Source organism: Buteo buteo, chromosome Z, assembly GCF_964188355.1.
Source record: "Buteo buteo chromosome Z, bButBut1.hap1.1, whole genome shotgun sequence".
In the NCBI taxonomy this organism is placed as follows: Eukaryota; Metazoa; Chordata; class Aves; order Accipitriformes; family Accipitridae; genus Buteo; species Buteo buteo.
Genome location: NC_134204.1, coordinates 56,157,031 through 56,181,809, shown reverse-complemented (window position 1 = coordinate 56,181,809; position 24,779 = coordinate 56,157,031). Strand labels below are relative to the sequence as shown.

The 24,779-nt window shown below is 44.2% G+C and overlaps 2 protein-coding genes across 5 annotated transcripts in view; one reads left to right on the top strand and one right to left on the bottom strand.

Annotated features, from left to right (window-relative positions):
• Window positions 1–15,767, top strand: part of LOC142027266 (purpurin) — a 44,766-nt gene extending 28,999 nt beyond the window's left edge. The window contains exons 2-6 of one of the 2 annotated variants that reach the window (XM_075021102.1): window positions 9,688–9,805; window positions 11,265–11,401; window positions 12,902–13,014; window positions 14,083–14,295; window positions 15,535–15,767. In XM_075021102.1, coding sequence (XP_074877203.1) covers window positions 9,688–9,805; window positions 11,265–11,401; window positions 12,902–13,014; window positions 14,083–14,295; window positions 15,535–15,545 — 592 coding nt within the window. In that variant the 3' untranslated portion in view covers window positions 15,546–15,767. Of the gene's footprint in view, window positions 1–9,687; window positions 9,806–11,264; window positions 11,402–12,901; window positions 13,015–14,082; window positions 14,310–15,534 lie in introns of those variants that run through there. The other variant, XM_075021103.1, reaches the window with a different exon arrangement.
• The window catches only part of IDUA (alpha-L-iduronidase), a 58,411-nt gene continuing 41,842 nt past the window's right edge, over window positions 8,211–24,779 (bottom strand). Inside the window, exons 13-14 of one of the 3 annotated variants that reach the window (XM_075021099.1) lie at window positions 24,307–24,407; window positions 8,211–8,917 (exon numbers count right to left, since the gene is read on the bottom strand). In XM_075021099.1, the coding sequence (XP_074877200.1) occupies window positions 8,898–8,917; window positions 24,307–24,407 (121 nt within the window). In that variant the 3' untranslated portion in view covers window positions 8,211–8,897. Of the gene's footprint in view, window positions 8,918–10,387; window positions 10,933–18,529; window positions 22,145–24,306; window positions 24,408–24,779 lie in introns of those variants that run through there. The other 2 variants (XM_075021098.1, XM_075021097.1) reach the window with 2 other exon arrangements.

Below are 24,779 nucleotides of genomic sequence, written 5' to 3'. Positions count from 1 at the left end.
AAGACTTCTGCTTTGTTGGGTGTTGGTGGATGTCCTTTAAACTGTGTTTCAAATGGAAACCTCAAATGCTTGATCTGCCCTGAAAGCTTGGCTGGTGGCTGGAAAATGAACTGGAGTCTCTGGGAATAAAATTCCTCCCCTCCCAACAACTCATATCACAGTCTCTCCCCAGTCCTAGGATGGACACTACTAAAAACTCCAATTACGAAGTAAAATCATCCACCTGATGTGGTGCAAAACATACTGCCCAAGAGAAGCAGTACTGTTAGAGCCATTTATGTGACTGTGTCCAAAGCAGATGGTGCAGATACTACCTGCAAAATAGAAAGGGTGACAGCAAGTGTTGGGGATGTTAGGTCTGAAGATGCTTTTGCCCCTCCTTCATGGGAACATTGTTTTCCTCCTAACCAAGAGGCTGTGGGGAGGGGAGCTGCAAGTGCCTAATTTGATTAAACATTATCCTTACAGGATGCTGTATTGACAGCTACACTCAAACCTTTCTGCCTCACTCATCCGTTGGCATAACGAGATTGCAGCTTATCTGATTTACCAAGTAATATTCTCATGCCACCTGCTTGTATCCAAGAATAAGCTTAAGTCAAAATTAGTACCTGGACACCTCTCAGAAAATTTTGCTTGCATTTTGGCCAGAATGTTGGCTCCATCTTGTCACAACCAGGTAATATCAGCCCTCCTTTTATTAATTTTCTTGGAGAATTACTTTTAAATTAGCATACTAATTTAAGTATTGCAGGTGAATTGCAGGAAAGATTTTAATCTGAATGGTTCTCACAGAAAGGAGGTGGTGCTATGGACACATACATAAATACAAAGTTTTACTTTAGATAGTAGCGTGTTCTGTGTAAACAACAATCAATAGGCATGCTGGGTTAGCTTTCCAAAATGTTTTCAAGCTCCATAATTGATAAGACACAGAAATGTCTTCAGCTTAACATGAGGCTAGTTGTCAGTTAATTGTTTTATTTTATTTCTGAAAACAAAACAAAACAAAACCAAACCCAAACAAAAAAACCCCAACAACCAACTCTCCTCCCAAATGCAGAATCTTGCAAACTTTTAAAATAAATGCCAGGGGGTTTGTTGGTTTTCGGGGTTTTTTGTGGTGTTTTTTTTTTTTAAAATTCCCTAGTGTTCAGAGGAGGTATAGGAGCACCTGCTATACTGGAGGTACTTCACTCAAGGGAATAGTAGTGTGTAAGAGGCCGGACCCTGCACTGCCCAGTGCTCCAGGATGAGTTCTGGGTTTCAGAAAGTGGCAGCCCTTCCTTTGCACTCTAGCACATAAGTCAGTTTGGGATTTGGCATGTCTGGCTGTTGTTTTTTGAGAGACTTCTATGAGAAAAGGTATCTTTGCCATGCCAGAAGACTGGAAATGGACCTGAGTCATGAGTAAGTCCACCAGACCTGGCATGGTGATATGCCTTGTATATGTTGTAAAAGTGCACAGATTCTCTTCCTCTTAATTTTATGTAGAGATGGCTCAGTTAAAAAAGTTATGACAATACAGTGGCAATGGCAATTTCTCCAGTAAGACTACATGAGTTTATTATCTTTCAATTGACAGATTGTATCCAAAGCTCTTAGCACAAATCACTGAACCTCGAATAAGAAGATTACTTAGTTGATCAAATGTCCTGTGAAGCTGAAGAACAAAAAAGATCATTAAACTCTTCCCAAACTCTACCATGTGCACTCCCTGTGCAACCACCTTCCCCAAATACTCTGGGCATGTAATTAAGGAAAACATGATGGTAGGACACATGAAACTTTAATAAGGAACACTAATAACACAACCTAGGTGCTCAGATCTACCCAGAAATAGATTTGCTCTTGCAGTGTCAGGGGGAAATGATGAAGAGGAGAGAAGAGGCTCTAACAAAAGGTTTGCATATGTCTGCAGAACAAGAGGGCAGCATCCCAGATGAGTGAAGTGATTTGTGGGAAACATGGACACAATGGGAAAAAAAGGCAGAGGATGGGATTGTTTGGCAGAAAAGAAGTGGAGCAGAGAAACTGACTCTAACTTCAAGAGTAAAGAAAGACCAGAAGAGATGATAAAGTAGTGAGGAAGAAGAAAAGGGCTATTGAGTCCATAAGAAGCTGAGGAAAAAACCAAGGGCTGAAACCTTGGAAATAATATGGAGACCATGGAGAGTACAGTGATTAAGAAGAGTAGTGATGAGCCAGGAGGGCCATGGGGGAAAAGCCAACAGAAAATGCCCATCCATGCTTCTGGAATTGGTTATTGAGGAAAATCCTTGGGTGTCTCATCAGGGAAAATCCAGGGGACAGAAGCATTTCTGCAAACCAGGGAGGCTGTTAGGTAGGGGCAAATCAAGGCTGAAAGGGTCCTACAGGGAGTATTTCAGAGTTTGCTTTTGGCTATTCAGATAGGAACAGGTGATGCTAAGTGATTCTCAACACAACTGCTCCAGGACAACTAAACCAGGCTGGGAAGATGCTCAGAGAAATACATGTTCAGGTGAGTTTATAGAAAGAGGCTGATGGTGCACTGACATAATGAACATGGAGGTGGCTCAGGAATAGACCTTGCCAGGATGAGTTGACAGTGCTGGGCACAGGGGTGCAATCACAGAAAGTGGCTTTAACTCAAGGGACAGACTACTGTGAAAAACTGGGGAAGCAGAAGTGTGGTACTGAGTGTAGCCACCATGGATAAGAAGAGGTCAAGCCAAGAAATCATGAGAAGAATCTGGGAGAGACTCTGTAGTCTCAGTGCACACAGCAGAACAGTGCAACATTGGCAGGTACAAGGCTACAGCAAAGAAGAAGCAAGTACTCGTATTCCAGAGAACAGCAACAGGGTTTGTCATACATGTCTTTTATTGGTCATGACAAGAATGGCCATAGCTTCCCATGGTGGGGCTGCAGGCACAGAACTGCAGGGAGTCCTGCAGAGGTTTTGACATTATTTGGGCACACTACAGTCTGTCTCCTCCTTCTTCTCTCCTTGTGGGCAGTGGGATGCTTAATGTTCAATTTCTGCAGCAGAGGTTGCTGCAGTGATGGTATTTTTAATGGGCATTAGTAACTATCTCTTTGAGGCAACACTGCAGTTTTCAGTGTTTCCAGCTTGTTGCTCAGTCTGAAGTGAATGTAAGCTTGGTCTTTGGGTCAAGTGTATTCCCATTGCAAGTTTACAGATGTGGTAACACTTTGGTACCCTGATATTTGACTGGAACCTCTGGGCCCTTCTGTAAAATAAATTGCTTTGCTATCTGAGAGCACTTGGCTGACAAGAAGTATGCCATGGTGAAAATGGCGAAGTTTCCTATCCATGGAAGATTTACCCTATCTCAGGTCTTGCAGCTTCAAAGAAAACCAGCTGTTTAAAGCATAAAATAAACAAAATCCTCTGTGGAAAAAAAAATAGTAGTAATTTAATAAGATAGATTAGAAAAAACCTCACAGTTCTTTTCCCTTTTTCAAAGCAATATAATGAAGTCCATCCTTTTCTCCCACAAAGGAAGCAGAGATAGAAGGTGAAATGCAGTTGTATGTGAAAGCCTTTGGCTTATTCTCTAGCTCTGTGACTCACTAATCAGCCTCACATTCACAACTGCCCTCTCCTTGGAGTGCAGAGAGATGCTCTGACCCAAACCTTCCCTCCTTAGTTTGTTTCTGCCTTCTGTTGCAGATGGAAACTGTGTGCTCTAATGCTTACTAAGGCCAGGTGCCTGGCTAATGGCCTTTGGCTGCATGCACATAGAGATTCCCCTGGCTTTGGTAATTTGTGCTTCTGGTTTTAGCTTTTAAATCCATCACCAGGGCCAGCATGGACATCCTGGCTTATCCAGAACTACTCTAGTTCTGTGCCAGCGGTATCACTTTTTTAAAGCACCTTGAGACGCATGCCTTGTAAGGACTTGTAAATATCCTGTTGGAGTAATCTGGAGCAATAATCTGGAGGCAGCATTTACTGTCTGCAATATGTAATGGAGGACATATATTCTGCTGTTACATCATGTTTTGCAACAAGTGAGAGTCTATAGATTTATTCCTGCATTTTTGGTGTTAAGCTGCTTTTGTTGCATGAACAGAAAAGGAACTGGACCTAGAATACTACATCCGTGATATATCCTACCTTCAGGGACATTCACAAACCCTCTGTGCCTCTTGGTTTTGCAAGGTATCCTGGGAATAACACCAGGGGCTAAATAAGCCCTGGTCTGTTACCTTACTGCAAAATGTGGCAGGGGGTACTTGCTGCCTCAAGGTGTTCCCCCTTTTTCCTGCCTTCCACTGGGAGAAGAATAGGATCAGACCATGGCGATACCCCACAGCTGTTTTTAAGTGCAAAGACCTTAGTCCCAGGCAGCTGAACTCCCCTCATGTCTGCAGATGCCACCCTCTTTGCCCACTTTGAAAAGGCAGGCTTTACAGGCTTCCTGTGCCAAAAGGGCTGATCCCTGCCCTTGAGGAGCTGGCAGGTTGGCATGAAAAGAAAAATATTGTATCTTTAAACAAATGTTGCAACTAAAATGAATAAACCTGCCAATGTCTGCAAATGGACCAGTTCCATAGTAGTAAATACTAGATACGTATATAGATATGTCAACAGTATGCCTAGTAGTAAACAGTAGAAAACAACCACCAAAATGTCCACCTCTTTATCTGATGGTCTCTTTTTCATCAGGATGTCTCAAGCCTGGATGCTCTTTTGGTACAGAATAGCAACAGGCCATTAGGGAAACTGTCATGGCTCGGAGAGTGAAATCCAGCAGCTCACTGATCAAGCTGCAACCATTGTCCACACAGTTGTGCAGAAACCAGGACATGGCACAAGAACTGATCTGCCTCTTTGGCCGGCAGGTCACTGTGTGTTAAAATCCCTCTTCAGGAGAGATTTTAGCCACTCTACATTCATGCTGTGCTGCCAAGGCAGCAAGATGCTGAAGGGTTTGGGAGAGAGGCTGTAACTTAGTTTTGTTGCCAAGCCCTTGACAACAGCCCTAAGAAAACAATTCCTCCCAGACTGGCTATTCATCACAGCAGAGGAGCTGAGGCTCCTCAACTTTTCCCCACTTCGAGCAGCCTCCTGTTTTCACCTGCGAACTGGGGGGACGTGTGTGTGTCTGAGATGTCTTGTGTGCACAGGAGCATGTAAGTCCCTGCTCTACCAATTGTCAGTCAATATGTCTAGCAAGAATGACACTATCGTAATTCAGAAAGGAAAGGTGTCTTTCAGTTTATGTCATTTAAAGCTGTGAGGTATTTGAATGGAACCTTGAAAGTCATAAGTCAGTGATTTATAATGCTTTTTTATCTAATGATGTAACACACCCAAGAACCTTACCCTTGAACCACAGAGGAACAAACTTCAAACGATTTCGTCTTCATCTGTATTGCATCACTCTCTTCATTGGGAAAGATCAGCATTTCTGAGCAAAAGTCACAGAAACTGAGAACCTCTTAGCCAACAGCCTTCTTGTGGTGTGCCTGTATGGGAAAGCCTTACTCCTCCTGCCTCCCACCCTGGTGAGGGAGTAGAGCAGATTATCACTGTCTTTTCAGTCCTTGACAGACCTGGGACTGGGACGCAGGCCCTCCACCAATGCAGGCACATGTGTGTGACACCCCAGAAGGAAGCCCTGCATCCTCAGCAGCATGAACTAGATCTAAAGCCAGAGCAGGAAATCCTCCTGACTTACAGTGCAATAACCACTACAATGGCTGTCAAGGGTGACTCAATGCATTTACATGTAGTTGTTCTCCAGCACCCTGCTAAACAAGCCCACAACTTAATTGCCTGCTGAACAGCAGGGAACTTAATGCCTGATGGAGGAGGCTATTTAGAGATCTCATACTGTGCCATCAGCTGCTGAGCTAGCACATGTTGCTAAATCTGAGACGGTGGTGCAACTGCAGTAATTCCCAGAGCAGTTTACCCAATGCTTATTCTGATAATAAGGCAGAAGGAGGGGGGATGCTAGGGGTATGAAATCCAAAAATGCTGCTGCTATATTTCATAGGATAGGGCAGAAGATAAGATTAATCATCTCATCTGCATACCTGTTTTACTGCAGGCCATTAAAACTACCAGTTAGTCTTGTGCTGAGTCCAGTACACTGAATACGTTTTATTTGGTCAGGCCACCTCTTCTATTAAAAAACAGCCAGTTTTGATGAGCAGGTCTGAACAGACTCTTGGATATCTTCTTTAACAACCAGACCCTCCAGTGCACCTTTGTTTTTATAAGATCCGTTTCATGTTATATCAAATTTAACAGGCCCAGGAATATGTTTCAGTGCTTTGATGGCTCCCTTTTTTTCCCTATGCCCAGCACAAACTGCTGTAATATTGTGAAAATGAAGGTTAGTTTGATTTTGTTTTCCTCTTGCTCCAAACAGCAGATAATGCAGTGACAGATGTTATGGTCACCAACCAAAATCTTGTGCTGTGATTAGCTATTATTAGCATGTCTCTAATCCCCAGGGGATTAAGCGGTCACCTAAGCATGGCTTCAAGTGTCACCTATGTCTCACATGGACATAAACTAATCTGTTTTGTTGGAAACAGATGAAGTGATAAGTGTTTCGAAGCCCTTCTAATTTACAGAAAATACTGCAGTTCATTCTCTCTCAAATCTCCATGTCAGGGTGGAAAGGCACATTTCTGCACTCGGATTCAGTGTCAAGGGCAAGTCCTTTGAAAATCTAGTGGGCATCTAGCCCTCAAAGGCCAGTTTAAGAAGTTACTTTTTATGTCATTCTTTAAGTGGCCAAGCATTTTCAAGAAATTAAATGGGCTTTCTGTTGATTATCATTTCACGAAGCAAATGCTGCTGGTGAAGAAGATGCAAGTACAAGAAGCGTGTGCCAGGGGAGCTGAAGGTAGGCAGCACAGTGTGTGTGCAAGCCTATAGGTAACGAGCTGTGCCTGAATTAACAGAGCTGGTTATCTTCATCCTTAGTGCTGGAGGCCTCCAGCCCTGTGCAATCCTTTCAGGGACACTGCTCGTCCCCGGAGCACAGTACATATGGTGAGCAGACAGCTGTCGCTGAAGGATTAGTTCAGCAAATGGCTGTTTGGCATCTTTCTAGAAAATCAGGCCAAGGCGTCCAAGAAGGACGAGGTAGATCCACATGGCCCAGGACATGAAGCAGCCAGTGGCTCATCGCAGCAGCTGGGTGTGTGCCATCTCCCCACACCTCCAGGTCTTGGCGTCCCTGGATAAAGCCAGCCAAAATGCCCAGGGAGAAGAAGGGCCTGTTGTGCGTAATACTGGCCAGCCCCAAATTCTTCCACCTGCCCCAAAGAAAGCCACTTACAAAGAGCCAAGAGCACATGGCTGGGGAGGGCATGGAGGCTACACTCAGCCCCTCCATCAGATGGAGGGAGGCAAGCTGTGGCACTTGTTCCTGGTCACCCCCAGCCTGGGACAAGGGTGGTCTTACCTTCCTGTCCCAGTTACTAGCAGGTCACTCCCCTGTGAACTTGCCCAGGTTGCCTTTGAAGCCACACAGATGGTGTGAATGGGGTATGCTCAGTCCCTTTGCCAGACATGCGCGTGCAAAGTATCCTTGCCTCCCTCTGAAGTGTAAGCGGAAGCTGCACAGAGACCAAATCAAAGTTTCTTCTGGCAGCAAGCAAGGACTGTCTTTCCCAGATAATGGCCAACCCTAAACAAGCTGCCTGGAAAGCAACAGGTCACACCAGCTACAGGGTGAAGTTGCATGCTTCTGTTTAGGAATTCCTGGGTAAGTGGTTGTAAGTGGTCTCTGCAGCAAGTCCAACACATCCAGAAGGCTTTAGCCTTTACTCTGAATGTCCAGATTGCTGGATTGGTACCAGTGGGAGAAGTAACTGCTAGTGCTGGCAACTCTTAGATGAGTGTCTGAAGTCTTCAATCTCCCAGCTGAGCCTGGGTAAAAAGACTACATGAGCAGCCTTTGCAGTTGGGGAAATTCTTTGGGCACTTGGAGAAATTGTAAGAACAGCAGGCACGTTTTGCTACCAAAAATATTTTTCTAGCCATTTCTGCCTTCTCATCTTTTTTGTGCTTTATTGTACCCCCATGGAAGGCTTCTAAGAAGAATATCTTGGGAAGGAGAGAGCTATAGTATTTATGTACCTGCAAATGTTGACAAGATGAGCTGGGAACAATGTGTATAAAGATGTTCCAGTGCACAGGAGAACTGGGAACTCCAAGATTTTGATCATGAACATGAAGGCAAAATCTTTATTTTTGCACTTTTTTTTCCCCCAGTAGATAATACATAACATTTTTTCTACTCTTGCAAGGATCACCTTAATTTGATGATGCAGATATTGGAAGAGCTAATCATATATCTACCCCATGCAAATTGTCAAATATGAACATGTGCCTATGCAGATGAGTATGTAAAGTCCATGAGTTTCTCTGGTTAATGCTCTGTGCTTATTCTCCTAACACGTGTTAGAAGCAGAAAGACTTCAATGAGACAAAGGTGTGGTACAATCATATCAGCAGACTTATTAGCTTTCTGGGCAGCTTTTTCCATTATGTAAAAGCTGTGGTTGTATTAGTATAGCAGTCAGACCCACCAGTGTGAGGATTACAGTTGGTTTTTACATAATGGATTATCCAAGATTAAGCGTTTTATTCAGGCACACGAGCAAAAATAACCAATTAGTGACTTTGCAGATTCATTATTTAAAGGCAGCTGGAGGGCAATTGACACAAAACTCTCCTGCTGACTGCAGCCCGAAGACTGAAGCAGAGTAGTCTCAGGGATCTCCAACATCTCTACCCCAACAGGTAGGTCTCTTTTCAGCAGAGGTGGGCCAGATTAACATCTCTTGCAGTAGGAAGTGCAGCTTGCGTGGCAGCAGCTGGGAACAGAGTAGCTGCTCGGGTGTTTGGAAGTCCTGGGTTAGTAGCTCAGCTTGAATCCTGCAGGCAAGTTTCAGGTAACTGTTTTATTTTGGCATGAGAACAGATATTCAGGGTCAAATACTCTGCAAGAAGGTATATGCAAGTGTTCTCTTCCCAAAGTGTAAGAAACAAATACACTGGGATACAGATGAGATGGGATACCTGAGGAGAAAAATAAAGCCATGGCCACCTTGTGGCTGTGCTGCAATGGCAGATCAAGCCTCTAGAAATCAAATATTATTTGTCATGTTTGTAGAGGGAATGGTCTGAGGGCTGACAATACCAAGATGTATTTTGCCATTAAAGTAGGCAGCTAGGAAGAGCCTGTTTCAGTGATAAGGATTGGCCATAAAGCTTTGCAGGCTTGAAAGCAAAGTGGACACTTACCATGAAATAATTAGAAACAACATCCTTACAACCTACAGTGCTTTACCAGAGCTCATCAGAATTATTCTTCTTGTGAAAACAAAAACTCAAAAAATTGCAAATTTTTATCAACTCTTACCAACCTTATCCAGAGTCTGGCTTGATTTATAATGTAAAAATATGAACTTCAATATTACTACTGATAAGCAAAATATACTTGCAAAGTAATTGCCATTGATGCTCAGTTTTGGCTGGATTTAGGCACCATAATGACCCAGTGGTTTCCCAGTGGAGGAGTCGGTAGTCTACTCAGCATGGAAAGTACCTATTTTTAAAGTGAGGGGACTGTATCTGTAGGCACAGCACTAGCTACCCACATCTACTGCATGAAATAAAATTCCACATTTGTTTTTGTCTTGCAGAATGAAATACGCACAGTATGTTTTCCTGGCCTCGGTCTTCTCCACTGTTGAATATAGCCTAGCTCAGACCTGTGCAGTGGAGTCTTTCTCTGTGAAAGACAATTTTGATCCAAAAAGGGTAATTATGGTTACTTTAACAGTATTTGTGAAGAAGCTTCATGTATAAACTATTTTTTCCAGGTTATGGGTTCTGTTAATCTAAAGGGGTTCCTCACCAAGAAGTTAACTTCTTTTATATGGTCTCTCTCAGACACTGTTCTTGTAGTTTGCTTTTCTCACTACTGTTTAACTTTCTGAGCATTATGGTAAAACCAGCCTTGAAAGTCAGGGATGTTATTCTGTTAGGCATCGTCTTCTGTTAACTCAAAGCTCAGTACAGATCCCAGCTTTGAGCGATCCTGTGAATGAAACAACTTAGATCCCCATCACAGAAAAAGCCCAAATGCATGCCCTGGGGGACTTGCATCCACAACCAGCCATTCTTGGGAGTCAGAGCAAACTGAAAATTTATCTAGCTGGGCATCCCGAACACAGACTGACTATTGTTTAAACACAGCATTTAATCTGCTTGCCTCTGAGGAGGAAATCAAGGCTAACTTGGAATTGGAAAGGTCCAGAGAGGTGTGCCAGTACCTATTTTGACTGTCCCTCAGCAAACATCACTTCCAGCTGCAGCTGGGGTGGGGCCAGCACCTCCTCTATATACAAGATTGGCTTTGCTGGAAACAAACCCGTGTCTGGGGAAAGCTTTGGGACCATCCCAGTTTTAAAAAGTCAAAGTTTTTCTCAGGCTTCTATTTGGGAATTGTGGACTCTTTTTCGGGATGAAGCATGTAACTTGCCAAACAGCTCTCATTAGCTTCACTGAAGAATCAAATTTAACACAGCTAAGTTCTGCTTTCCTCAATATTTCTTCTAATAATATTAACTTTTGAGGGCCTTCCTGTCAGTCACCTGCTTAGATCTTGTGTTCATTTTACTAGATACTGCTTGTACATTTTCAGGGACCTATTTTTTCCCCTTAATCTCACTTTGTTTCCCCCTGCTGCTAGTCTCCCCAACACATCCTTTCCTCTTCATAGCGCACAGAGTCATTGCTTTCTGCTTCGCTGGGTAGACCCTCTTCACTGTCAGCGATCAGCTGTGGCCCCCGGCAGCCACAAGAGCATCTCCAGCCAGCTTGTTAAGGTCTTTGTGGCTGCAGTTTGGTATCGTCAATGGCATCTTCCATGGAAAAGCAGAGGCCTGAATGGAAACAGGGAAGAACCAGCCTGACTCCCAGCAGGCATCTTGGGATGGGAGAAGCTTTCAGTGTGGGGTCACTGTGACAGGAATGCCTCACATGACCGTGAGTCCATGCACACAGAAGTGCAGAGCTGCTAGAACCACTCCTCCTGGCAGAGAGGCAAGGGTTCATCAGACAGTGTAACAGGACCTGTGTGCTACGTACTCACCCAAACTCAGACTTTCTCCACAGGCCAGGCAATGGGTGGTTAGAAGGACACTATGTTTATAAATGCTTTTGTGCTAATCTTGCCATGGTGGTTAATCCAGGTATTAATAGTCTTTCATGTTAGTATGCAGGGAAATGGTATGCCCTGGCCAAGAAGGATCCAGAAGGCCTTTTCCTTCAGGACAACATTTCTGCTGAATACACCGTGGAGGAAGATGGCACAATGACAGCATCTTCCAAAGGCCGAGTGAAGCTTTTTGGGTGAGCTCTCTTGACTTTCAGCTCTACCTGCTGCCATGAGGTACTAGAGGAAGGTGACATGGATGGTGATCTATCCTGAGCACAAAATAAGGCCAGGTTTTTTTCATCAAAAAGGGAAGCTCAATCAAGGTAATACATTAGAAGCCAGAGGTTAGACACTTTTGAGTCCTGGGTTATTTCTCAGCCTGGCTCTGGTCTGGGTCCCTCACAAAACTACTGCATAAAGTCAATTATAAAGTCAAATCTTGAGTGATGGAATGATTAGGTAAATGAATAGCAACCAAGTGAGAGGAGCTAGCAAAGCCTGTGGGGCTGCAAGGGCAGGACAGCTCTCATTTCACTGAGAGGTTCAGGGGAAGGAGAGGAGTGTAAACGAGCACTACTTTCACAGATCTTTCAACACAGTGTTAGATGGACTTCAGAGGAAAACATGTGGTTAACTCTCGGATGCCATTGTGATGCCTGAATAGACAGATGGAAGAAAGCTTAAGAGTTTTGCCTGTTGCTTGTGGTTACTATAAGGAATTACGGCATGTAAAGGGATTAAATAGTTTTCTGGGTGTATGAAAGAAAATCTGGGGCTTCCAGTAGGCTAGCACTAGTTCTGTTGTGCTTTAGCTATCAAAAACTGTCTAACTGCATGAATAACAAAATAGAGCAGGTGGCTATGAACCTTAAAAGTCTTAACAGCACAGCACTCCTGGATATTTTGGGTTGGGGCAAACGAAGCTTTGCAAACATACTACGCAGTGCAGCTGGGAAGATTCCTGAAAGGACTCTTCAGAAAGCAAGTGGGGTCTCAAGGCCGCCCGGAATTTTTTTCTGCAATAGCAGGGTAAAGGGAAAGCACAGCCTGTGCAAGGAAGGGAATGAAGAGCCTTCCACTGTTTCACAAATCCATGTTAACACCTGGCAAACTGTGCTAAGATGCAGGTGGTATTCAAAGCAAACATATGCCAACCAGATAAGGGCATTAGAAGAAATAGATGATGAAAATAGGCTGTTCAGGCACCTACAGAGTTCCCACAGCCTGTGTGAAGGCCTTTTACTAGCTTGGAAAGGAGGGTGGCTGTGAGCCAACTCCCCACTTCCACCCGGGGACACAGCAAATGAACCGAAAGGAGCCCAAATGCAGGTCAGCTCACTCTGCAAACTGCTAACAGGGAGCCATCATTTTGCTTGGTGGCTGTCTGCTTGTACAGAAACAGCTGGAAAAAAACCTGCTGAGCTGAAGGACGGTCAAGGCACTGCCACAGTGTAGTTGCACAGCACAGGGGGGGACCAGACAGCAGCAACACACTGTCAGTGATGGGGGAGATGTCACAGATTTGCATTACTTAATGACAAACAGTGACTTTGCGTTAAGAAAGGCCATGCCCATGCCTGAAGCAGTTGTGCTGCACCATAGCCTGGTTCTTGCCTGAATCCTGAATGAGGGACACCCATTTGAAGCTCACATGCTGCAGGGTTTTACCTTCAGTCTCATGGATCTTGTTGCAGGTTCTGGGTGATCTGTGCCGACATGGCTGCTCAGTATACAGTACCTGACCCAACCACTCCAGCTAAAATGTACATGACCTACCAAGGCCTGGCCAGCTACCTCTCCAGTGGTGGTGAGTGAACTTCTCCAGCTCCACAGTGCTGGTTGATAGCTTACAGCTGCCCAGATTTCTGTGTTTCAGTATATGAGCAGGAAAAACAGTTGAGCTCACATTGCTCCAAGCAGAGACTAAGCATCCTTTTCTGGGGGGTTGCTTTATCCAAGCAGTGCTTTTTATCTCCACAGAAGAGGCAGGATCCAGAGACTCCCCAGAAACCCCACCTATAGAGCATATATATTAACAGGGAGAATGCAGCTTAGAGGCAATGGGCCACACACATAGTTTTTGTACAGCCAAGTGGGGTGCTGAACCTAGGGAAGCAATATGTCCTGGGCCCCGCAGTGGGCATTATAAAAGTGCTGAGGGTCAATTGTCCTTGTACACCTCACAGCTAATGGAGGCAATATATGGACCCACATCTGCACTCCAGCAGCAAGGCGCAGTTCTCCTCAGACAGACACAGCTGGTCCCCATTGCAGAAACTGCTTATGCTGAACCTCAGTTGTGCAGCCTGCACACCCTGTACTTTGTGCCTGAGTCTCCCATAGCTGTGAGACTCCAGCTGTGGAAGTTTGGCAGGACTTGGCCTGCTAATGTGTCAGAAAGAAGTACATTTATTTAGTAGTGGCAGATAAGCCACACCAAAATGCTTTTAGTTGAGCAAGGCTGGAAAACAGGACCCATGTTTTGCTGAGGCTTCTTGTATAGGAAATGTAATCTGAATGGCCAAAGTTTAATCTGTATGCCCTGCCTGCCCCCCATGCTTGAGTGAGAGACTTAAAAGCAATTTTTTCTCATTGAAAACCTCGAAAGTCCTCATCCTCCTAATACTTCTAGCCTAGAAGAAGAAAGCAAAGGTGAAATGTTCATGGGGAACAACATGGTGTCAAGATGCCCTGTGCTTGTCCCAGTTCTTCACTTCATGGTGCGGAGATAAGCTGGATGTGGGAAGTGACTTAAGATCCTTTGGGAAGCTATCCCTGTCCTGTGCTAAAGTGAAGCATTTTCCTGCAGGATGACTAGCTCCTCCTCTGCTCTGTTTTGCCCACCATGACAAACATGTGTGTTTTGATGTTTCAGGGGACAACTACTGGGTGATTGACACTGACTATGATAACTATGCCATTACCTATGCCTGCCGCAGTCTAAAGGAGGACGGGTCCTGTGACGATGGCTACTCCCTGATCTTCTCACGCAACCCCCGTGGCCTCCCCCCAGCCATTCAGCGCATTGTTCGTCAGAAGCAGGAAGAAATCTGCATGTCTGGCCAGTTCCAGCCTGTGCTTCAGTCAGGTACTTTGGGCTAATTAGCACACTCACTGAAATGGCCGCACTGGCAGCTTGTAGAGTAGGTGATCACATTTACTGTAAATGCAACAGAACCATAGCAAATAAGTTGTCGTCTTTTAGTACCTTTTTTAAATGTTATATCTAATAAGAAAGTAGCTGCAAAGGGAAGACCATGCAAGGGTGAGAGCCTGTTACAGGCTGATTCTGCAGCCTTAAGTTTGTCCTTACAGGAATCCTGTTTGCTGAAACTGGCACACTACCAAAGGAAGATCAGCTTTGTTACTCTAATAGACAGGATAGGGACAAGTGTTAAGAGCCTGGTGTTTCTGCACTTGGCCACCTGGATAACAGCACCTTACCTTAGGTCTGTGCACTGTCCTCCAGGAAAGGAGGCAAAGCTGCCTCTAGGAAGGAGCACCCTCACTCTTCTTAGCTCCACCATGATTTGTGTCCTGGGCAGTCCTGGGAGTAGCAGAGATGAGGGACTCTGAGCGGCTGTTCTGACTGTGTCTGCTGGCAGTGGGAGTCAGCAGTTGCATCACATACAGGCAAACAGAGTATGTCTAAAGCCCATTTTGAGACAACTTTTTTTTCTGGAGGCATGGGAGCTAATCTTCTAGCTCATAGGCTGTCCATGTGATAGGCAGATAACTTTTTAGGTCTATGCTGGAGGTAGAAATTTCTCTTTGTTGGCAGCTGATTGCCCACACCCTTCACACGCACACTGCCCTGCTGGAGATTGACCCTTTACTAAGCCAGGCCCCAGGACCTGCACTGGCGGATTGCCACAGTAACAACACACATGTTCTGCACTGCTAGACAAGAAATAGCAGCTAAAACCTCATTAATGGCACATTGTTGTGTGAGGCAGTCCTCCACTACAGAGCAGGCGCTGGCATCGTCCAAGGTTATGGGACTGGTATGGGCATCCCTGCCCCATGACCCTCCATATTGCTTACTGTAGCAGAGGGAGGGAGGTTGGTTTGTGGGGTCATGCCTAGGCACTCACATAAGCTGAAAACTCATGGCTAGCTGGGACTAGCAAAGGCTGCGCAAGTGCTATGCCAACAGACACAGAGCAATGCAAACAGCAACTTTTGCACGCCCCCCCCTTCCCGCTCCTGATCTAGTACTGTGATTCAGAAGTACTCTAGGAAGGTTGTAGTTACACCTTCACTGAAAACTCAGCACTTCTTTGCAAATTTACTTCCAAGGACTAAGTTTACTTTTCTTTCTTTCCAGGGGCCTGCTAAAAGTACACTTCTGATCCTATCCTTAAGCACAGAAACCAGACCTCTTGGTCTTGAAGTTGCCACTCAGCTAATAAAAAAAGAAAATCATAGTACGGACTAGTGTGTTTTTCCCAAAAAACACATGAAAATGTTGGGGGTCTTGTGAACTGTGTGGAATACAGTATTGATATTTGAATTTTCAAGGGAATACCTGATGTGGCATTTGTCAATAAATGTTTTTAAAAAACCCAACACCTCTGGAACTTCTTTTTGTTACCTGCTGTCCTGTCTGGCAGCAGGAAGAGCAAGGCTGCTTGCTGAGGGGAGACAAGAGGGCAGCCAAGGGTGGCCCTGGCACAGGTGGGGCAGTGTCCTTCCCTGGCACCAAGCAGGGGGAGCAGGGCAGGTGTGGTGACAGGGACAGGTCTCCTGTCAGTGCTGCTCATCAGGCAAATGCATGGTGACAGGGCAGGTCTGGGGTTCACCTGGGAAGTCCAGCCAGCGAGTGAGGGCAGCAAGGCACAGGGCAGGGCACAGGCATGCCTGCAAGGTGGCTCTGGCCAGAAACGGGACTGGAGAGCAGGTCAGAGGCAGACTAACCTGCAGTAAGGTTCCCAAGGGGGCAGGGGCCTGGGCTCAGCTGAAGAGGGTCTGTGGACCATGGAAGGCAGGTGGAGGTCCCAGGTGAGGCTGCACAAAGCAACAAAGGCTTGTGGGTACCTGGAGGGCCCTGGCATACACAACATACCTCTCGCACCAACATTTCTACTTAAATTTTGAAGCTAAGAAATCCTGTTGAACAACAATGCAGAGATGACGCTGACAGTGTGATCCTCGCTGCCTGGTAATATCTTAGGGTTGTATCTTGTACATCTCAACACTCAAAAGTCTGCAAAGAGTATTTCTAACCAGCCCCTAAATCACAAATGCAATAAAGCAGGTGTTCCTTTCAACAACTCTAGGACATTGCTTTAAATGAGCAGTTACCCCCCACTGCCTTCATAATCCAACCTCCAGTATCTGAGAGGTGTAGAACTGAAAGATAAGAGAACTGACAGGTTTTATGGCCAAGAATTTCCTAGACAGAGGGAACCAAAAGAATAGTATCTAGACAACTCTGTGTAGAAAAAGGGTAACCCGAGTCAACATTTTTGACATATATTTCCGACTGCTTTTAGTAAAATCACATTAACTTTTAACATTTCCTATGAATAAAACTACCAGTCCAGAACACCCCCAGCACCTGCTGAACCCTGCAGTTTTTCAGCAGCACAAAGTTTTACAAGTCATGATTACCAAGCATAGAGAGAAGATCAAGCTGAACAGGCCCCGTTCCTGGGGCTTTCAAAAGATATGTGGCACAAAGTTGATACCGAGCGAAGACCTTCAGAGCACTACTCTATAAACAACTTCTGCATGATGCCTGCACAATCTTATCTACAGTATCCAATGATTATCTATCATCTACTGCATCTGTTGAAAGGACCATAAAACCCCTGACTAAAGATTCTTCTCCAAGGCCAGAGACACTTTCCCAGGGATGCAGGAAAGTCTCTCAAGCTTGCGTTTCCCAGGATTTCCAGGTGGGACTCCTAAGGCTCTCAGCCAGCATTGAATAAAGGTGTTCCTTGCTCTTCTGGTCTATGGCAAGCTACTCTGTGGGGAACAAGATGGTGAACTACCATCTAAAGCTAAGGACAGAAACAGAAGAGCAGCAGCAGGCAATGCAAACAAAAACCCACATAGCTAGAGACCATTGAGTGCTGAAAAAATATCAGCCTTTTGTGCTGGACTAAGTGCAAGGTCAGTACATTGATTGAAGGTTCACCACTTGCCCCCTATCCCATGAGGAAGTATTGGGGTGGAGACCTGTGAACTTAGGACCTGTATCACCAGTGATTAGACAATGCTAACCCTTAGCTGAAGGAGCCTGGCCTTTGGCCAGGACATTCAGACCAATACTACCAGTCCTACAGAATTGGGATTTTTAATGTCTATGGTTATAATAAATGTATGACTAGAGCAGATGGGAGTTACAGCAAGAAGGATCTACATGCAGAACCAAGTTCATCCTTATTGTATTTGGTATAGTCTGTCCAGACATGTCAGGCAGTGAAATCCCTCCTGAGCCACACAAGGTTGTGCCTCCAGGTTCATAGGAGGATAGTGGTGGTTCTGGGAGAACATACCATGTTGTTATGCCTGCCCCAGGAATCTGCCTTGTTCTTGGGGGAACTGGGGGAACACATTCCCATCAGGACTGCATGCAGACCCTCATCACATGATCTGGCAAGTTAATAATCAGATGGGAGTGAGTTCATATCCATTTTTCTCCACTGACTGCAGGAAATGTGAAAGATGAGATAGGGTAGAGCAGGCAGCTACAAGTGTATTCTGATCTGACTTATACGTCCCTTGTTATTCCACTGAGTTCAGCATAAAATGCCCAGGGTATGTCTAGAGGCAGACACACTTCTGTCTGCTGTTTGAGCTGGCTGATGAGAACCAGTCTATTTTTCCTGGTTGTAAGTGCAGGTATAGGTCCCAAGTCATAATCTATCCTGCACAAACTTTCTACTAAAAAGAGAAGAGAAAAAGCTGTTTATGAATGAAAAGGACTGTTGTTTTGCCCTCAGAAGGTCCTTTAGTGCTGGCAGAAAGGCTATGACTGTGCAACAGCAGGAGGAACCCCACAAGAACCTCCTCCCAGCAAGGACACTGCAAGTCCTGAGAACTGATTCTACGATACCATGTTGAGTTAGACCAGTTTTCCCTAGGCTGTGGTAACAGAGGCAATCTATGCATTTAAATTCCTATTTCAGCCTTGAAATTTCTTTTGGTCATGCTCCCTTCACGCTTCATTTTAATGTAATGTTGGAACTTGCACCAATCAAGCTTTTACATCTTGAGAACAGGCTTTACTTCCCAAGATTAAGTTGTTGACACAAGAGTTTTGAGAAGTTACCAGAACACAATGATCAAATCCTGTTTTTACAGGCTTGATGTCAAAGATTAAAAACTGATTTTATTGGGTAGCACAAAACATGGTAACAAATGCAGTATATACACAATTAGACAATATAAAACACTCCTTTGAAAGGTTTTTCCCTAGCATTCATCTTCACAAACAGTTGCACAACTGTTACATAGCCTCCGAAGCTTTTGCTTGAAGAGCAGGCAATTTCATCTTGCAGTTGCACTTAGATTTTCCCATTTGGGTTTATGGCCAGCAAGAGACAAACCTGCTATCCCACTTAGTGCTATGCACAGTTGGCACTTCTGAAAACTGAAACTGGGGGTGGGGTGGGCTGATCACTGCCCAGTAACGGAGGGGATGATAGAGTTAAACATGCAGTTTTGGAAGCCCTATCAGACAGAGTCAGTGACAGATGGTTACAGAAAACTCAAGTATTAAATAGCATTTTTCCGTATACATTAAATTACAAAAAACACAAGAGCAGCCCAAAACTTCTACACTTTGTTGGAAATAAATTCAAGCCTGGAAATACCAAATTCTCTTCTCTGCTGCAACTGTTTAGACTTGCTCATTGCTTAAAGGAATAAGTTTATACCAAAGCAGCAAAGAAGAAGAAAAAATAATCTTGCTAAATATTCAAAACTTGTTTCTGAACAGATAGTGCGCCATTTTTTGTCAGCTCTGCTTTCCATGCATATTTGCCACTGCCAGGAAAATACCTGAAAAGGCACTGTGCCTTCCACACTTTGGATGATGTTTAATGTAAAAACCTTAAAAGAGGGACCTAGTGACAGATTTTCAGTGGCTGGACTTGACCCTAAGAAACTGGATATTAATTGTATCTATAACTTGTTAAGCTCTGCCCTTGCAAATAACATTTCTGCTTTTTTGTGGCTTCAATAAGCAAGACAATAATGTATGAAATTTTACTTTGAAATTTTAGAGAAAACAACAACTCTTATTTTGCTTTTTAACAAGACCAAAAAGTAAGCATGAGAATTACAAAACCACTTCAAAGAGGCAGCTGCAAGCATCATTTCTGTCACTGATGAGAAGCAGAAATCCTGGACCAGCAGAACTTCCAGCCTAAAATCTTCTAAAAGATAATAACTTGCCCTAAAGGAAATCACTTGCCATAGGGACAGACTTCAATACAGTGCCAATCTCTGTTCTGCACCTTTGCAAAAGCCAAACATTCTACCAGGACTCCTCAGGTCTGCATCATTTGCCTCATATATGCCATCATGACTTCACTTGTGTGAGGTATAATTTGTCTGCTAAATAAAGCAGGGCAGTGATTTTTGATCTTCTATTTTTCATGATTTGCACACCTATACATTTTCTACTACATCCCTGTGTAGCAAAATCAATACTCTTCACAACAGCTATGCTTCATTTTTTTTCAAACATCTGTAACCAGTGCATCGTCCTTGGTTTGATAAAGACTACTATATTCTGATTGCCAGTGTGGGAAAATTTTAAAGCAGAAGGCTACTTAAATAGGACATCCTAAGGGGGTCAACTGTCCTCTCAAGCTCATGTATCTTCCCCTGCTTCAGATGTACTGAAATCTTTCTGTACTTGAATATTTCTAAAATTAATTTTTTCTGTTGGTTTCACTTCATATTGGTGAAAGAATATGTCTTAACTGCTAGATTTTATTTAACCAAATATTCTAATTCTTCACTTAGGGGCAGTTATAACAGCTTTGAAATGTATTTTTACTATCTCCATCCAAGTAGAACTTCTCACTAACTTTTCTGAAACTGAGAAAGTTCTCAATTAAGTAGATTCTGATGGCCCTTTTCTGTTCTGCACAAGCCTTTATGGGCAGATTAGGATGTGACAAGTGCTCTTTATTCAAACTTCAGTGAGGCAACAAGTATTTCATCTGAATTCTGTGACAAAACCTATCTTTTAAGGCTAACTTTCTGCATAAGCACATGAACAAGTAACCAGAAGTTAAGGAGATGCAAGGCCTCATCTCATATATACTGACTTTTTGTATATGTTTCTTTTCTGTGCTGTAAAAGTGAGGCCTTTTGAGGTAGTCAACTCTGACCTACTGTGCGAAGTTGTGGTTTTTTGTTTGTGACCTGAATGTTTCATCAAATACGCAGTCTTTGCTGTTATGTTGGTGAGGTGGCTGATGTCAGCAAAGAGAGCAGTAGGGGATTTGTTTGTGTGACAAAGTTGCTCTTCTTATGGAAAACAATCTGGCTGTTTTCACTGGCATTACCCTTCCCTCTACAAGCATTTTAAAGGCACAGTTCAAACTGTGCCAGTTGTGAAAAGGGGAGAGTAAAAAAACACCCCTGCAATTTCAGTGAACTTTGCTGTTACATAAAGTGCAGCTGCAAGGACAGCCAGGGATGTTCTGTAGCCCATGATCTGGGGCTACCACATGCTTGTGCACATGCTTTGCAAAGCACAGAAGCTCAAACTCTTCTTGGTTAATTTCCTAACTGGCTGTCAGTAGCAGCCCTGTTGTTACATTCATGAGTGTGTCCTCCTGTAATACAAAAACACAGAAGGCTGTAACTAGCATTTCAGCTTTCTCCTGGCCACCCAAAGCCAAGCCTCAGGTCACTTACAGTTTGAGAGGGGAGGCATGCTGGGGAGCGACATTAGCTGTAAGGACTGTAGAAGGGCAGGCTAGGTGACAGCAATGGAGAAAAAGAAAGGCTTGCAGGATTACAGCCTCCACCACAAAGAGGCAGTGGCCGACAGCCCCAGTGCAAACAGGTGACTTGGGCAAAAGCAGAAAGCAGAAAACACAGGGAAGTCTGGAGGCTAGAGCTTCCTGTGCCTTCTTCCCCTTTGAGGATGAGCTGCTACCCCTTCTCCTGCCTGTCTGAGGGGAATAGCTCTGGCATCCAAATAACAGCCACAAATGCAGAGAGCGCTGGGTGGAAACCCCTCTGTGAGAGGGTGAAGAGCCTCATACATCTGAAGAAATGGCAAGTGCTCTGAAATAACCCACTGGAGCATGTGTGACTAACCAGCAGGGAAGCAGGGATCCTCCACTTCATACTCTGGACACCTCTGGTTGCTGTGCGCTTTTCCATCAAACCATTATGTCAAGACAGCCTGGCAGCTGAGGCAGGCAGTTCAATCTCAGATAGGTCCTCCTTCTGCCTTTGCTGCCATCCTCACTCATACAGTGAAGCGATGGTCCTGTTCCTGCTGCCGTTTGTGACCTCTATAAATCTTTGATTGTCCTGGCCATTAGCTCAGTGTAAAATAGGGAATAATAAACATTTATGCCCATAATTCCTAGTTACCAAGCTGAATCCCAGTCCTACAGCAGCCTCTTAGAATTGTACCACTTGAGTTGTCAGTTGTGGCTGTTCGATAATGCTGTCTTTTGAGTTCTGAAGAGTTAATAGGGGCAGTTGCTTCTAACTTGCATTCTTAATTTGCTTCATCAGCTCCTTTCAATACTCCCTCCTCAGCTTGGGAGGAGTTTATTTTTCTGGGGAGTTGTCATTTGCAGGGAGCATACACCACTCTGTTACCAAGCCAGGCACCACTCTTCAGAGTCACTTGAAAGCTTCAACATACTCCACAGGAAAAGAGGACAGGCCTGCCTTCCCCCAGTAGTCAATGGCACGCACTCTGTAAAAGCCAGAGACCGAGCTTCCTGCAAATGAAAAGGTTAGAAATGGTCACTGTGAAAGGCCTGTGGTGCTTGGAGGATGTGGAACAGGCACAACTCCTATAAAATGTAGGTTCGTGGAATGGGCTGGGGAAGTGGTGAAATCAGTTCTGCACCCTATGTAAGTGTGTCTGTGCCTGTCTAACTAAAAATGATTATAAACTCCTCATGGCCAAGTACTGGCTCTTTTTCTTTGTTGGACCAAGGGCCTCCTCTCTGCTCATTAGGATTTGCAAGTACAGCTACAGGACTGCTGTCCCAGCAGCCTCTTTGGAAGAAGGCTACAACATCTGCTGCAACCCACAACTAGAAATTTCCTTTTTTCTGACTTACTTTTCTGCCTGAATTATGCCTTTGGAACAGGTTATGTGGGGACAGGATCAACAAAGAAGCAGAAGAAGAAACATGCAGGCTGACTGAAAACCCTCTGCTCAACTCAGGAAGCAGCACCACTTGCTCCAAAGGTATGTGAGTTGATGTTCTGTGGCTCTGTTGTTTTTCATCCTTGATCCTGTTCAAAGAACACAGCCTTCACTAGCAGAGTCTTTAACCTCACAAGTAATATAAATGGTTTTTTTTCTCATTTATTTACTTGATTTTTATGTGTGTTTTAGTATTTAATTTTTTTTTTCTAAAGAGTAAGAATGCTAGAAATAATAAATGAGAAGGAAGTACCTAGCAATAGAGGCTGCTGAGATGTGAGATTTTTTCAAGCAGTCTTTTCTTTTTTGTTTTTGAAACAAACAATTCAATCTGGTAGGTTCCCCAGATGTGCAGCACTAGATGATAATGAATCCTAATTTCAAAGATTTGCCTTAGCCATGATTTACAGTCTTTGCTTACCTGTGTAGCCTTCACATTGCAATAATAGCTCTGAACTTTATTATGCACCTACTGCTGATGCTAAGCCTTTCCCAGGCTAAGACGAGCTTGTGTTTCTGGTGAAAACCTCTCTGAATGGCTCTTTATTAGTATCACTTTGAGGCAAGGTCTGTCTGTGTTTCACACAGCTCTGATCAGTGCTTATTAGTAATACTTGTTGGACAGTCACATTGAGGATTAGACCAGATTTGGTTAAAAAAGCCCCCCAAGAAACAACCCCCTCTCGTCCCCAAAAAATCACTACTTTCTTTCAGTGTTTTTCATCTGGGTATGTTTCTATTGTCTCTAGGCTGTACTTGAGAAGAAATGGCCACAGGCTCTGGGAGAAGCTTTGCCTGTTGACAAAGACGAAACTCGATGCCCTCTAATGTGAAACATGTAAGACTTAGGCAGCCAGTCAGGGCTAAAGAGAAAGCTCTAGGAAACAGCAAAAAGAGGGCTCTGTCCTTGGCTAGGTGTTCAGATAGCCAGGACAAACTGTCCTACAGGAGGACCTCTTCTGTTCTTACAAGGAAGCACCTCAGTAGCTTAAGATTGCCAAGCCATAAAAGGGTATGACAGGGATAGGTGACCATAGTGAGAGCAGAATTGCAACCTTCCCCTGGAGCAGCTCAGAACATGCTAAATGCAAGCCAACCAACCCCTCCATGGAAGGTGGACATGACCTCCCACTTATTTGTGGGTTGATGCCATATCCTTAGGCAGTGTAGTACCTCAAGACTCAGTGGTACAAAACAAGTGTTACCAAGACAGTTTGCTCCTACTTCCCTACCCCAAAAGCATTGTACAAATTTAGGCAGAGGCATGGCCAACACCTGTGGGACTAAGCCCAAACCTTAGACTTCCCTTGCTGTGAGCCCACTACCAAGAGCACAACATCAAGCTCTGGTCACATGGAATGATTTTTTTTGTTCTCATTTTTGCATGTTTCTACATCAGCTACAAGTAGAGACAAAAGTGCTGCTTTGCCTCTCAGGGAGCTTGCCAGGCCCGCAGCTGGGTGACTTTGGTTTCTGTGGCAAGGTATTTACTCATGGCAATACTAATAATATCCTCATGACTATCTGTTCATTAGTGCTTGTCCTTGAGAATAAGGCTTTCACTGAGAACATGGTCCTAAAGGAAGGGACTTGCTCTTATTTGTGATGGCAGTGTATGTCATTAGCAAGCTATGTACCTTCAGTAGTTATTAAATGATGTTTCACATACTCATGAGTGGCACTACTAACATGACAAATTACATAATATGCATATTCTTGCCATACCTGGACTGTAGACCCAGAGAGTGAATATTGTGTCTTTGACATTAATCCGCTGGTATGCTTTTCCATCTGGTGAGAACTCCACTTCAAATGTCTTTATACATCTAGAAAAGAAAACCAGATAGCTCAGTAAATACAACTGATAATGCAGTGAGCAATCAAATCCTAATCTCAGGGCCATTTCAAGAAGGCCAAAACCAGGAAATACTCAGTTGATTCATTCCTACCAAATGTGGGATAGCATGCATTGTCAGTATTAGGAAGAACCACAGCTCCAACAGCCCACAGAAGAACACCCAGACTGACTTGCTATATTGGGTATTTGCAGCATCACAAGCTGTTAAGCATCTTTTACTCCCAAACCAGGGTTATCAAGGCTGAAGCCTCTATGAAGACTGGCTTGAAAAGAAGCTAAGTCAGTGCTTCCTGAGGGAGCCTGTATGTACACTGGGTCACCTCTGACAGTTCAGGTACAA